The sequence below is a fragment of the Hippopotamus amphibius genome, chromosome 17, assembly GCF_030028045.1.
Source record: "Hippopotamus amphibius kiboko isolate mHipAmp2 chromosome 17, mHipAmp2.hap2, whole genome shotgun sequence".
NCBI classification, from domain to species: Eukaryota; Metazoa; Chordata; class Mammalia; order Artiodactyla; family Hippopotamidae; genus Hippopotamus; species Hippopotamus amphibius.
In genome coordinates this window covers 51,381,843-51,393,880 of record NC_080202.1, presented here as the reverse complement: position 1 = coordinate 51,393,880, position 12,038 = coordinate 51,381,843, and the positions used below count along the sequence as shown (strand labels likewise).

The 12,038-nt window shown below is 46.0% G+C and overlaps 1 protein-coding gene across 2 annotated transcripts in view; it reads right to left on the bottom strand.

The window, feature by feature from the left end:
- Positions 1-12,038, bottom strand: part of WDR45B (WD repeat domain 45B) — a 29,747-nt gene extending 17,709 nt beyond the window's left edge. Inside the window, exons 1-2 of one of the 2 annotated variants that reach the window (XM_057715807.1) lie at positions 11,815-12,038; positions 7,491-7,565 (exon numbers count right to left, since the gene is read on the bottom strand). In XM_057715807.1, the coding sequence (XP_057571790.1) occupies positions 7,491-7,565; positions 11,815-11,881 (142 nt within the window). In that variant the 5' untranslated portion in view covers positions 11,882-12,038. The remainder of the gene's footprint in view (positions 1-7,490; positions 7,566-11,814) is intronic. The other variant, XM_057715808.1, reaches the window with a different exon arrangement.

Here is a 12,038-nt window from a genome sequence, read left to right as displayed (position 1 = left end):
AACTTAAAAGCTTTTGCACAGCAAAGGAAACCATAAACAAAAGGACAACCTGTGGACTGGGAGAAAATATTTGCAAACGATGCTACTGAGAAGGGCTTAATTTCCAAAATATACAAACAGCTTATACAACTCAATAACAAAAAAACAAACCACCCAATCAGAAGATGGGCAGAAGACCTAAACAGACATTTCTCCAAAGAAGACATACAGATGGCCAACCGGCACATGAAAAGATGCTCAATATCACTAATTATTATAGAAATGCAAATCAAAACTACAATAAGGAGACTTCCTAGGTGGCACAGTGGTTAAGAATCCGTCTGCCAATGCAGGGGACCCAGGTTCCATCACTGCTCCAGGAAGATCCCACATGCCGCGGAGCAACTAAGCCTGTGCACCACAACTATTCAGCCTGCGCTCTAGAGTCCACTCGCCACAACTATTGAGCCCATGTGCCACAACTACTGAAGCCCACGTGCCTAGGGCCCATGCTCCGCAACAAGAGAAGCCACTACAATGAAGAGCCGGCACACCACAATGAAGAGTAGCCCCCACTCACCACAACTAGAGAAAGCCACATGCAGCAATGAAGACCCAATTCAGCCAATAAATAAATTAATTAATTAATTAAAAAAAAACAAAAAACAAAACAAAACTACAATGAGGTATCACCTCACACCAGTCAGAATGGCCATCATCAAAAAGTCTACAAATAATAAATGTTGGACAGGGTGTGGAGAAAAAGGAACCCTCCTACACTGTGGGTGGAAATGCAAATTGGTGCAGCCACTATGGAGAACAATATGGAGGTTCCTTTAAAAACTAAAAATTGAGTCACCATATTATCCTGCAATCCCACTCCTGGGTGTATATCCGGAGAAAACTCTAATTTGAAAAGATACATGCACCCCAATGTTTGCAGCAGCACTATTTACAATAGCCAAGACATGAAAGCAACCTAAATGTTCATCGACAGATGAACAGATAAAAAAGATGGAATATATACACACACAATGAAATATTATTCAGACTTAAAAAAGAATGAAATAATGCCATCTGCAGCAATATGGATGGACCCAGAGATGATCATACGAAGTGAAATAAGTCAGACAATCATCATATGATATCACTTTAAAGTGGAATCTAAAATAATGATACAAATGAACCTACTTACAAAACAGAAATAGACTCAAAGACATAGAAAACAAACTTACCCTTACCAAAGGAGAAAGGGGGCTAGGGAGGGATAAATTAGGAGTTTGGGATCAACATATACACAATACTATATATAAAACAGGTAAACAAGGATTTGCTGTATAGCACAAGGAACTATACTCAATTATCTTGTAATAACCTATAATGGCAATGAATCCGAAAAAGAAGGCATATATATATGTATATATGGATAACTGAATCACTTTGCTGTACACCAGAAACACAACATTGTAAATCAATTATACTTCAATTAAAACAACAATGAGATATACCACCATAACCATTAAGGTGGCCACTATCAAAAAATAACAAAAAACCCCCCAAAATCCCCACATAAAATAACAAGTGTTGGCAAGAACGTGGAGAAATGGGAACCCTTGTGTCCCTTATGTACTGCTGGTACAGCTGCTACTGGAGACTATGATGGTTCCTCAAAAAATTAAACAGACCACCACGTGATCCAGCAATCCCACTTGTTGGTATACACTCAAAGGAACTGAAATCAAGGCTGTGAAGAAGTATTTTCACACCCATGTTTACGGCAGCATTATTCACAACAGCCAAGAATTAAAAGCAACCCAAACGTCTATTGAGGGGTGAACAAAACGTGGTCCATCCACATACTGGAATATTGCTCAGCTTAAAAAGGATGGAGGGACTTCCTAGGTGGCGCAGTGGGTAAGAATCCACCTGCCAATGCAGGGAACACGGGTTCGATCCCTGCCCCAGGAAGATCCCACATGCTGCGGAGCAACTAAGCCCGTGCACCACAACTACTGAGCCTGTGCTCCAGAGCCCGTGAGCCACAACTATTGAGCCCATGTGCTGCAACTACTGAAGCCAACACGCCTAGAGCCCGTGCTCTGCAACAAGAGAGGCCACCGCAATGAGAAGCCCACGCACCACAAAGAAGAGTAGCCCCTGCTCGCCACAACTAGAGAAAGCCCGTGTGCAGCAACGAAGACCCAACACAGCCAATTAAATTAATTAATTAATTAATTTTTAAAAAAAGGACGGAAAATCTGGCACATGGTACAACACAGATGAACCTTGAGAATATTAAGTGAAATAAGCCAGTCACAAAAGGACAAATGCTGTATGAGTCTACTTATATGAGGTCCCTGGAGTAGACAAATTCATAGAGACAGAAAGTAGGATGGTGGTGGCTGGGGGAGGAGGAAGGGGAGTCAGTGTCTAATGGGGACAGCGTTTCAATTTTGCAAGATGACGTGTTCTAGGGGTCTGTTAGGAGTGTAATTATTTCCTCAGTGCAGGTCCAATAAGTTCTAGAAACAAATCTATTAAGAGAAACCTTGAATTATGCCAAGAGGTAACCAACACATTTTTAAAATACTATCCAACTAAGGGAGGATGTTTAATACGAATACACACAACACTACATGGAGCACCGAGACTTCAAACTTATTAACGTTGGATTTGTCAAGAGTCATGAGTCTTCTCAAGTTCTAAAAGCAGCAAGTCACTCCCTTAGCAAGACGTGACCAAGCTAACAGGAGAATGAAGAAATGCCAGGAGGCACAGCAGGCTCTGAAATGGGACCCAGACACAGAGAACCAATCAGGTAGGATGGGAAAAAAATAAAAACTGAAGTACTTCATGTGAAGAAATCACCAAAAATTTCTGTTAAAAGGATATTACATTCTGTTCCAAATTTTTTAAAAACTTTTAATTTAAGGGACTTCTCTGGTGGCCCAGTGGCTAAGCATCTGCCTGCCAATGCAGGGGACATGGGTTCCATCCCTGGTCCAGGAAGATCCCACATGCCATGAAGCAACTAAATCTGTATGCCACAACTACTAAGGCTGTGCTCTAGAGCCTGCAAGCCACAACTGTTGAGCCCGCGTGCCACAACTACTGAAGCCTGCGTGCCTAGAGTCTGGCTCCACAACAAGAGAAACCACTGCAATGAGAAGCCCAGGCACCACAATGAAGAGTAGCCCCCACTTGCCACAACTAGAGAAAGCCCGTGTGCAGCAACAAAAACCTAACGCAGCCAATAAATAAATAAACAAATTTAAAATAAAAAATAAGTAAATGATATAGGCTATGATTTTTCTCTAAGGCTCTTTCCAAAAACAACAACCAAAAAAACCCAGTATTACATGAAATTAGAATTATTTTGTTTTACCTTGATGCCTATTTATGGCTGACTCTTTGATGCAATTTAAAAAAAATCAATGTCAAGATTACAAAGATGTTGAGTTAAGGATTAAGACAGACAAGCAGTTTTGACCACTGTAAACAGCTATGACCTCTGAAATTTAACTCTGGAAACAAAAAGAGAAAAGCAGATTTTTCAGCATCAACTGATGAAGCAGGGAAAGGGGAACATGAGGCTTTCTTAGGAAGAGCAGAAGCAATCAAAGGCAAGACTCCAAACTCCAGGAGAGCCAGAGGACTTTTTAGTGCCCCCCACTAAGGGCTGCAGATGCCACCCCAGTGAGCACCTGCCCCAGCCCCCAAGAGTGTCTGAACCCCCACCTCCTGCAGCAGGTGGGGGGTCTCCTGAAAGGAAGCCCAATGTTGCATCAGAGCCCCCGTGCCCCAGGCCCCAAGATCCACAGGCATCGCTCACTGGCAGAAAACGCAGACACGTGCCCAAGGATGCTCGTCAGTGTCTCTCTCTCTAAAAGTCCCTAGGCCCAGTGGCTTGCTATGCAGCAGACTATACTACAGAGAGAGATGGAGGACGCAAGACAGGCTTCCAAGCAACTTCGACCAATGAAAGCTTCAGGCACAAATCAATACCTGACATGTCCCATTCTTCCAACAGAATCTGCCTCAAAAAATGAGAAACTGGGGGGATTCCCTGGCAGTCCAGTGGTTAGGACTCTGAGCTCTCACTGCCGAGAGCTTGGGTTCAATCCCTGGCCAGGGAACTGAGATCCCACAAGCAGCTCATGGGATCTTAAAAAAAGAGAGAGAGAAAGAGAGAGAGAGAAACCGAAAAAAAAATGGGGAGAACGACGTCTGAGTGTTGGCTTAACATCCATTCCACTGAGAGGCTCTTACAGGAAGGAACAGAACTCAGCCCTCCGGAGACAACAACAGCCCTCTGCCTTTTCATCTTGGCCTGCAACCCTCAGCTCCTTCTTTCCTATTTCCGAGGAGTTTTCTTCTAATGGAAATATCAATTATTTCTCATTATACAAATTATATATTATCACTATAAAAATAAAACAACACAGAAAAGCATAAAGTAGGAACAGATGTAAATGAGATCATGTACGTACTTCTGAACTCAAACCAACAGCACCAGCTGGCAGCATCACCCTATTTTCCAACTTTTCCCTCTAACAGTGCATCACAGCCGTACCTTTGCATCAGGAGGTACCACAGCATCTAGTGTCTTTTTCTCAATTTTTTCCTTCAGATAAAATCCTTTAAGTGTGATTGCTGGATCAAACAGAGTATGTGTGTGTGGGCGTGTAAATATAGAAAATGAACAGTTTGCCAAATTATTCTACAAAAAAGCTTCTACCAATTTAAACGTGTACCATCAAGGTTAGGAACAGGCCATGGGATGATGTGCCTCTCCATACCCTCACCACTGACCTGGACACGCCTCCCCCACCCCCACAATCGGCTTAGCCCCTTCCGTCTAGCATGCTTCCCATCTCTCTCTAGTCCCCTCATCCCCCACATGCTGGGCTGACCACGCAGGGCATGGAGCCCACATAACCTGCTCTGAAACTGGAGGATGATGGGCCATGGGTAAGGCCCCAACAGACTGTCAGGTCAGGCAGGTGCTGAACTGGGCAACATCAGGGACTGTGTGCAAACAGGTCACCTCTTATTTCCAGACCCTGGGTGGTCTCACTGAGGACCTTGCAATTTCATCCAGCGTGGGCTACAAAAGTTCTAGTCACCTTTGGAATGTGGGAGGGTTGTGTTTCTAAATGAAGAGTGGAGTTGACTTTTTAGCACTCCTTTTATTTCTATAACCACTTAGATATAATTTTATCCAAATGTATCACTCTTGACATGTCTTTGTTGGATGTGTGTGTGATATACATGAAGAGGAGTTCTACACTCGGACCCCACAGCAACCCTGTGAGAACACCACAGGGGCTGTGCTCCCAGGGATCCCACGCCTCCCCTGAGCAGAGCCACGCTGCTCTGTGCACGGGACGCAGGACCCACGACACCTGGGAGGAGAAAGCTGCCTCCACTGGGATCCCAGGATGCCCAACATGGCTTCCCAGCACTGCCAGCTCCATCCAGTGATGGGTGTGCCTGCAAGAGGCACTCGGCTCACAACCAGTAGCTCAGTCCCCTTACTCAGAACCAGGGTCACAGAGGAGACAAGGCTGAGAGCCCAGATCTGGGAACGACCGTACTATGCAGGCACATGTCCTTCCTCATTTAGGAAAGCAAATCTCAAATATAAAAGAGGAACAAAGTCAAGTCTTCTGCCTGTTTTCTACTGTTGAGTTAGCTGCCAGATATATAGCAGCAGACTAGCCTGCAAGTGCACGTAGGTGAAGTCCTTCAACACACCATCAGTAAGTACCACACGGCCCTGCTGAATCTCTCGCAATTTCAAAATTCACTACAAGCTAAGCTCAGGGACAGCCTGCCCCAGACACAGTGCAGCTGAGCAGGAACAGAGAACACATGGTACTGCGCCACGACAACAGCAAACCTTCCTGGTACTTGGGAGGTTTGGATGTTTCTTGTTTAACTTGTTTTTTATAAAAAATTCTACATTTACTGTAAATATTTCATTAATTAGAAAGCAGTTTTTAATATGCCGCTGATTTATCTTTGAAACTAAAGTCTGTAACTCCTGAATTTCTAGGTCAATTTAAGTAAAAAGTATCCTGAAATCTACAAGTTAAGCTGTTTCAAAATATCTTGTAACTACTTTTCTGTACAAAACAGTTGTCTTAATTCACTATGTAACCAAAACAAAATAAACAGAAGTCAACAGCAGAAGACTGACAGGAGACTCCCACTGTGGCCTGTAACACTCATTAATCCCAAAGACCCTCTCTTTAAGGGTAACACTGCTGCCACCAATGATGAGGGCACAAGCTTACAAAGCATTTTCTGTGTGTGCTGCCACTAGTCTGTGTGTCTCATGTGTCCTAATTCATCCATCTTTACAATAACCCTAGGAGGCTGGCAGTTATCTTCATTTTTACACATAAAGAAGTTGAGGCCAAGAGAAGGTGAGGAACTTGCCCGAAGGGCAGAGCAGGACTGTGATCTAAACAGTGTGGGCCCAGAGTCTGAACCCTTTACTACCCGAATACACGGTCTTTCTCTAATAAACAAGTTATAGACTTCAGCTTACAAAATAAACTCCTAGATATAAAGCACCACTAACTGTTTTACATATCAGGGATGTATGGAAGATTTTACTTGACAAAGAGGTTCCAGTACCAAAAAAAAAAAAAAAAAAGATTCTGAAAAATCCCTGATGTAGGATATTAGTTATCAAAATGGAAGGGGGCTGATAGGGGAGCTTAAGAATGCAGTGACTTCCTCTTACAGATGAGAAATAGTTTCTGCATCAGAAAACATAACTTGCACAATGAATAAAAACCAAAACCACAACTGCAGGAAGAAAAAGGATGTTCCTCATTGTTTATGATTTATCTGAGATTTGTTCATCCGTTGGCAGGTAAAGACCAGGAGACATTAAAAGCTCAAGAAAAACATGTAGGAGAAGAAGAAAATGGGACGATTCTATCCATAAATTACACATCTTTCCTGTCAGATGGGAAAAGGACCACCATCATTTTATTTTACCAACAGAATTCCTGATTCCAGCTTCTGAAAACTTGTATTACATGAAAACATAATTTAAGACACTGAAATAAGTAAACAGAAGCAACTATAATTTATCGCTACAGTAGCATTTTCTAAGTGTGGGTCATTTTAAGAATCAAAGTCCCACATGCTGTAACTAAACCCCTCACTTGAGCTCCCTACCGCTTCACATTTGACAGGAAGAGTGAAAGGGTCAGCACAATCACACCTGATTCTCTCAGCAAGACGAGCAGATACTGGATTCACCAGAGGACTCAGAGTCACCAACACCTGCTGAAATCACCACTGCACCCGGCCCGCAGAGCCCAGCGCTCGTAGAAGCTCAACGGAAGAAAGAGGACACAGCTGTGTCCAGGCTGACAGAGCCATGAACCCTGTTCACTTCTCAAAGCCAGCTCCCCTCTAATCTGCAAGATAAAATCTAGACTCTGAGGGCTGGAAAAGGGCAGAAACCAAGAAACGTCAGTTACTCTTACCTTGTTTCTCTTTTTCCTTTAGTGGATCGGTGTTATAGACTCGGAATCCATTTTCCATCCCACACGCAAAGCACCCTAAAGTTTGAGAGAGACATATTAATCACTCCACTGGGGTCTCAGCTGAGGACCCCAGGCCTAAAGTGGCACAAGCAAGGGGTCCCGAGACAGTGACCTCTCCTAGGAACTCTTGTGGATGCTCAAAACAACACGGATGTGGTCTGCAAGTGTCACTACGACTCTCCTCATGGACTGTTATCAGAGGGTTTGCACGTCACTCCATTGCCCCCCACAGGGCCCTTCTGGCATCCTGTGGACCAGGCTCACTTAACTCCAGAGCGAGGGGCTCACAGGCGACTGCACCAGCCACTCTGCCACCGTGCATTTCCCTCAACTCCTGCCTCTAACACCCACCACTGGCCTCCCCATTCCCGACACACCTCTCGAGGGCTGCATCAGGCACCAAGTCCTAGAGAGGCAATGACAAACAAGAAAGTCCACGAGGACAGCCACAAAGCGGGCAAACCCAACAGGTGTGGACACACCTGGTTGGGGAAGGGGGGGGAAGGGCTAGTATGGATGGTCTTCCAGAAGGCGGCTTGAGGTCTCCACAACTTCACTCCCACTTGGACTAATCCTAACTCCCTAAACCCCTGTCATGGTCACCATCCCCAAGTCACACACCATACTATTAATGGTCCAATGAAAGGCACTGTTAGGAACTGAATGAAGCACTCAACTTTCAAGATGATCCTGTGACCTGGACTTCACTGGCCTAAATGTGACCAAGACCACATTAATCTCCTTCAATACCACCTTGCAGGCTCACATGAAGCTGTGGCCAGAAGGAGAAACACCAAACCCTCCACTTCTTTTCCCAAGACAAGCTGCAGAGCCTGGACCCTCACCACGACCGCACTACTGGCTTGCATGCCAAAGCTGCCCCCAGGGTCTCTTCTCCAGATTTCAATCTGCCTTCTAGGGTTAGGAAGACATTATTCTATCCTATCAGCCACCCCCCACCCTAACATGAAAAGCATGCTTCTATGTTTTGTCCAAGTTACTTATAAAACTGCAAGGACCATGACAGCTTCCCCATGAGCTTGAGACTGTTCTGCAATCAACTCTCAGGCACTTATCTGGGCCTGGAGTCTGATACTCACGGAAAATGCAATGTTACTTTTTATCTCTAACTTATTCTGGATTGCAACTCCCTCTTTGTGTTACTGGAATCATGTTATCTGGACAGAGGAACCAGAGCTTGGCTTTCTGCAAAGTATGGAAATAATACAGAAGTTCCTCTTCCTTTCTCAACTATTTATTAAACCTTCCACAAGTTTTAAGCCTGTACATCTCTTACCTGTCTTCACCAGAACACATGTATTTCTGACATGACTTGTATAAAATACACAAAAAAATCCCTTTAAAACCACAAGAAAAAGGCAGACAACCCAACAGAATAATAAGCAAAAGATTTGGATGTTTCACAAAAGAGAATATCCAAATGGTCAATAAACATACAGAATCAGGGAAATGCAAATACAAGCTCACATGTATACCACAATGAGATCTACTAAACATCCACCAAAATGATGGAAAATACACCAAATGTAAGGATTGTGTAGAAGTCTCACGGGAACTCTCAGAACTGCTGTTGGAGGGCAAACCAGGACAACCACTGCAGAAAACTGCCTGCACGACTACCGCTGGCAATTCTACTCCTAGGTATATAAGCCTTGCATTAATGACAACATACGTTCACCACAAGACAGGTATCAGAATGCTCACAGCAGCACCACTATGCTCATAATGGCCCCAAACTGGGAACCTACCCAAAGGCCTACCAATGCTTGAATGGATAAATGAACTGTGATATATTCACACAAAGAAACACTGCACCAATGAGAATGATCTACAATTATACTCAACAGTATAGGAAAAAAAACCTGACAAACACGGACACTGAATAAAAAAGCCAGAAACAAAATACAGTACGGAAACAGGCAAAGCTAATCTCTGTCATTGGAAGTCCGAATGGGGGAGTGGCTGGAAGGAGCACAGGTGTTTGGTTTCTTAACCTGGGTGCTGTGGAAGGGTGTGTTCAGTTTGGAAAATTCACCAAGCTGAATACTTAGGATACGTGCAGTTTTCTGTAAGAATAGTGCCCTTAAATAAAAAGCCAGATGAAAAGGCACTACAAACACCACAAGGCTGGAAACCGCTCTCTAAGGAGGCTAGGCATTATCCCTGAGAAATAATTAATTGATTTTACTTGGTTATCATACAAAAGTTGGCATTAATCTTCCCATCTTTGCTATCTTAACAAAACTTTTGCCCACAGAGAAGTCCTCAAGCCAACTGCTGGTGACCAAGCACAGGGCAGAGGAAGCACAGTACAGACTGGCAACAGAGCATCAGAATCACTGAAGGGCATTCTTCTACGAGTGAGCCATAGGCAGGTCCCATGCAAGTGCTCTTCACCCACACTCCAGACCCACAGCAGAGAGAGCCAGAAAAGTCAGCCTGTGGCCTCGGTCTCGGTCCAGGCAGGACAAGCTAGTCTATAGAGAAGCTGCGTGTACTCAAACCTGTGTTTCCCACGGGAAGAGAAAGAAAAACGGCTGCCAGATTACAGAAATGTATATGTCAACACCTCAGTCTTAAAAACTGTAATGCAAGTTATCTTTGGGAGAAGACAAGTCAAATGTTTGAACAATTTAAAATTATGAGCAAATGTTTCTAAAGTTGCAATGAGTGCTAAAAATGCTGAGTAAAAATTAAAAATCAGTGTAAAAACAAAATGTAATGAACCCAACAATCTGGCATACATTTACACTACAGGGAATTAAGCTAAGGATAAGCAGATGCTTAAGTATAAAAGCATATTTTCTTTCAGCAACACTGCAAGCTTTACTTGTAATTTATTACAATGAGATGAGGTGCTTTTACACAAGGGAGAGTGTATTTTTCAGACAACTGAAATATATTCATTTATAAGCCATAGCTGTATTTTCTAAATAATCTTTGATGAAACCTTTATAAAGACATTATAAACTTCACTGGTTTCTAAAATAATTAGCATTACTGTGAGCCTCAATTATTATACTGAAACTTAGTACAAGGATTCCTCATCTGGCACTAAGGCAGGTATAAAAGATCTTGCATTTAAGGGCCGCACAGTCGGGAAGCTTTTTGCTTCCGTGTTTGTTTTTTAGGGCTGCCTCTTCCCCGCTTACTATCAGCCAGTCACCTCTTTCCACTGAAAGCACATTTCTTAAGGAGCTAGTATAACACGGTTAACTCCTTAAAGAGTTCTCAATTATTATCAGAACCTATTGAAAAACCTACTGGCCTACCTCTGGAAATCAAAACCCAAAGTGTTCAGCCACATATTGCCCGATGCCCAACAACTGGCCCCAAGAGCGCACCCCACAACCGTAGCGTGGGGCCACAACACCTGCGGTCCCCGGGCCGGCCGCCCCCATCCCACGTTCCTCCCCACGACCAGCTCCACCCCTCTAAGAACCCTTCCTGCCCTCAAGGGCTCCTCCCTGAGGGAAAACCCCCGCCTCGCCTCGGCCGCCAGACACACTGCACTCTCCCAGGGCCCCACAGTCGGACCCTTGGACCTAGCACCCCACAAGCCCCGGTGCCCACGCGCGGACACAGCCGGACGACCCCCGCCCGGCCTATTTAATTCCACACCAAACTAGCTTCACAGACACGGGTCCTGCGGTTCCTGCTTCTGGATCCTCTTCAAATCGGCTTCCAAAGCGAACGCTCAGAACCGACTCGGGTCCCCCCCCTCCCCGGGTGAGAGCTGGGCGCAGCCCCGCATCCCGCCGGACTCGGAAACGCGAAAAAATGCCATTTCCCCAAAGTCGTGCAGGACGGTCCGGTTTCCACCCCACAAAAGAAGAAAGTGTGCGTCCGGCGACATTTTCTATGAAAATCAGCAGAAAAGGCGAGGACCCTCGCGGACAAGGTCCTGGTCCTGCGGGGGCGTCCTCACCTTAGCGCGACCCCGTCCCGGCCGCGGGGGACCCTAAACCCGCAGGAAGGAACCGACGCTACCCGGAAAACCCGTCACCGTCCGACCGGGGATGGGGAAGGGGGCGGCGGGCCAGCGGCCGCGGGGGGAGGGTGGCGGGGGGTGGGGTGGGAAGGGAGCGTCGGGGGGAGGGGAAGAGGCGCCGAGCGGTGGGGAGGACCGGCGGCCTGGACGCGGGGCGGACGCCGCCGCAGGGCGCCGAGGGCCGAGGGCGGGACCCCGCTCGGAGGGGCCACGACGGCGGGAGGGCCAGGGCCGCGGACGGGCTCCCCTCACCGTGGTCCTGGTTGAAGCCGGCATAGAGCAGCCCGTTGCCGTGCGGGTTGCAGGGCAGGAGGTTCATGGCGCCGCGGGATCCACTGCGCCTCAGCGCCGCATGCCGCTCAGGCAGGCCGGCCGCAGGGGTCCGTCTGGCCAGCGCTGAGGCCGCCGCGGCCGGAAGCGAGAGGCCCACCGCCTGCGCGCGCAGCCAGGGAGTCGCGGAGCGCCGAATGCATCCA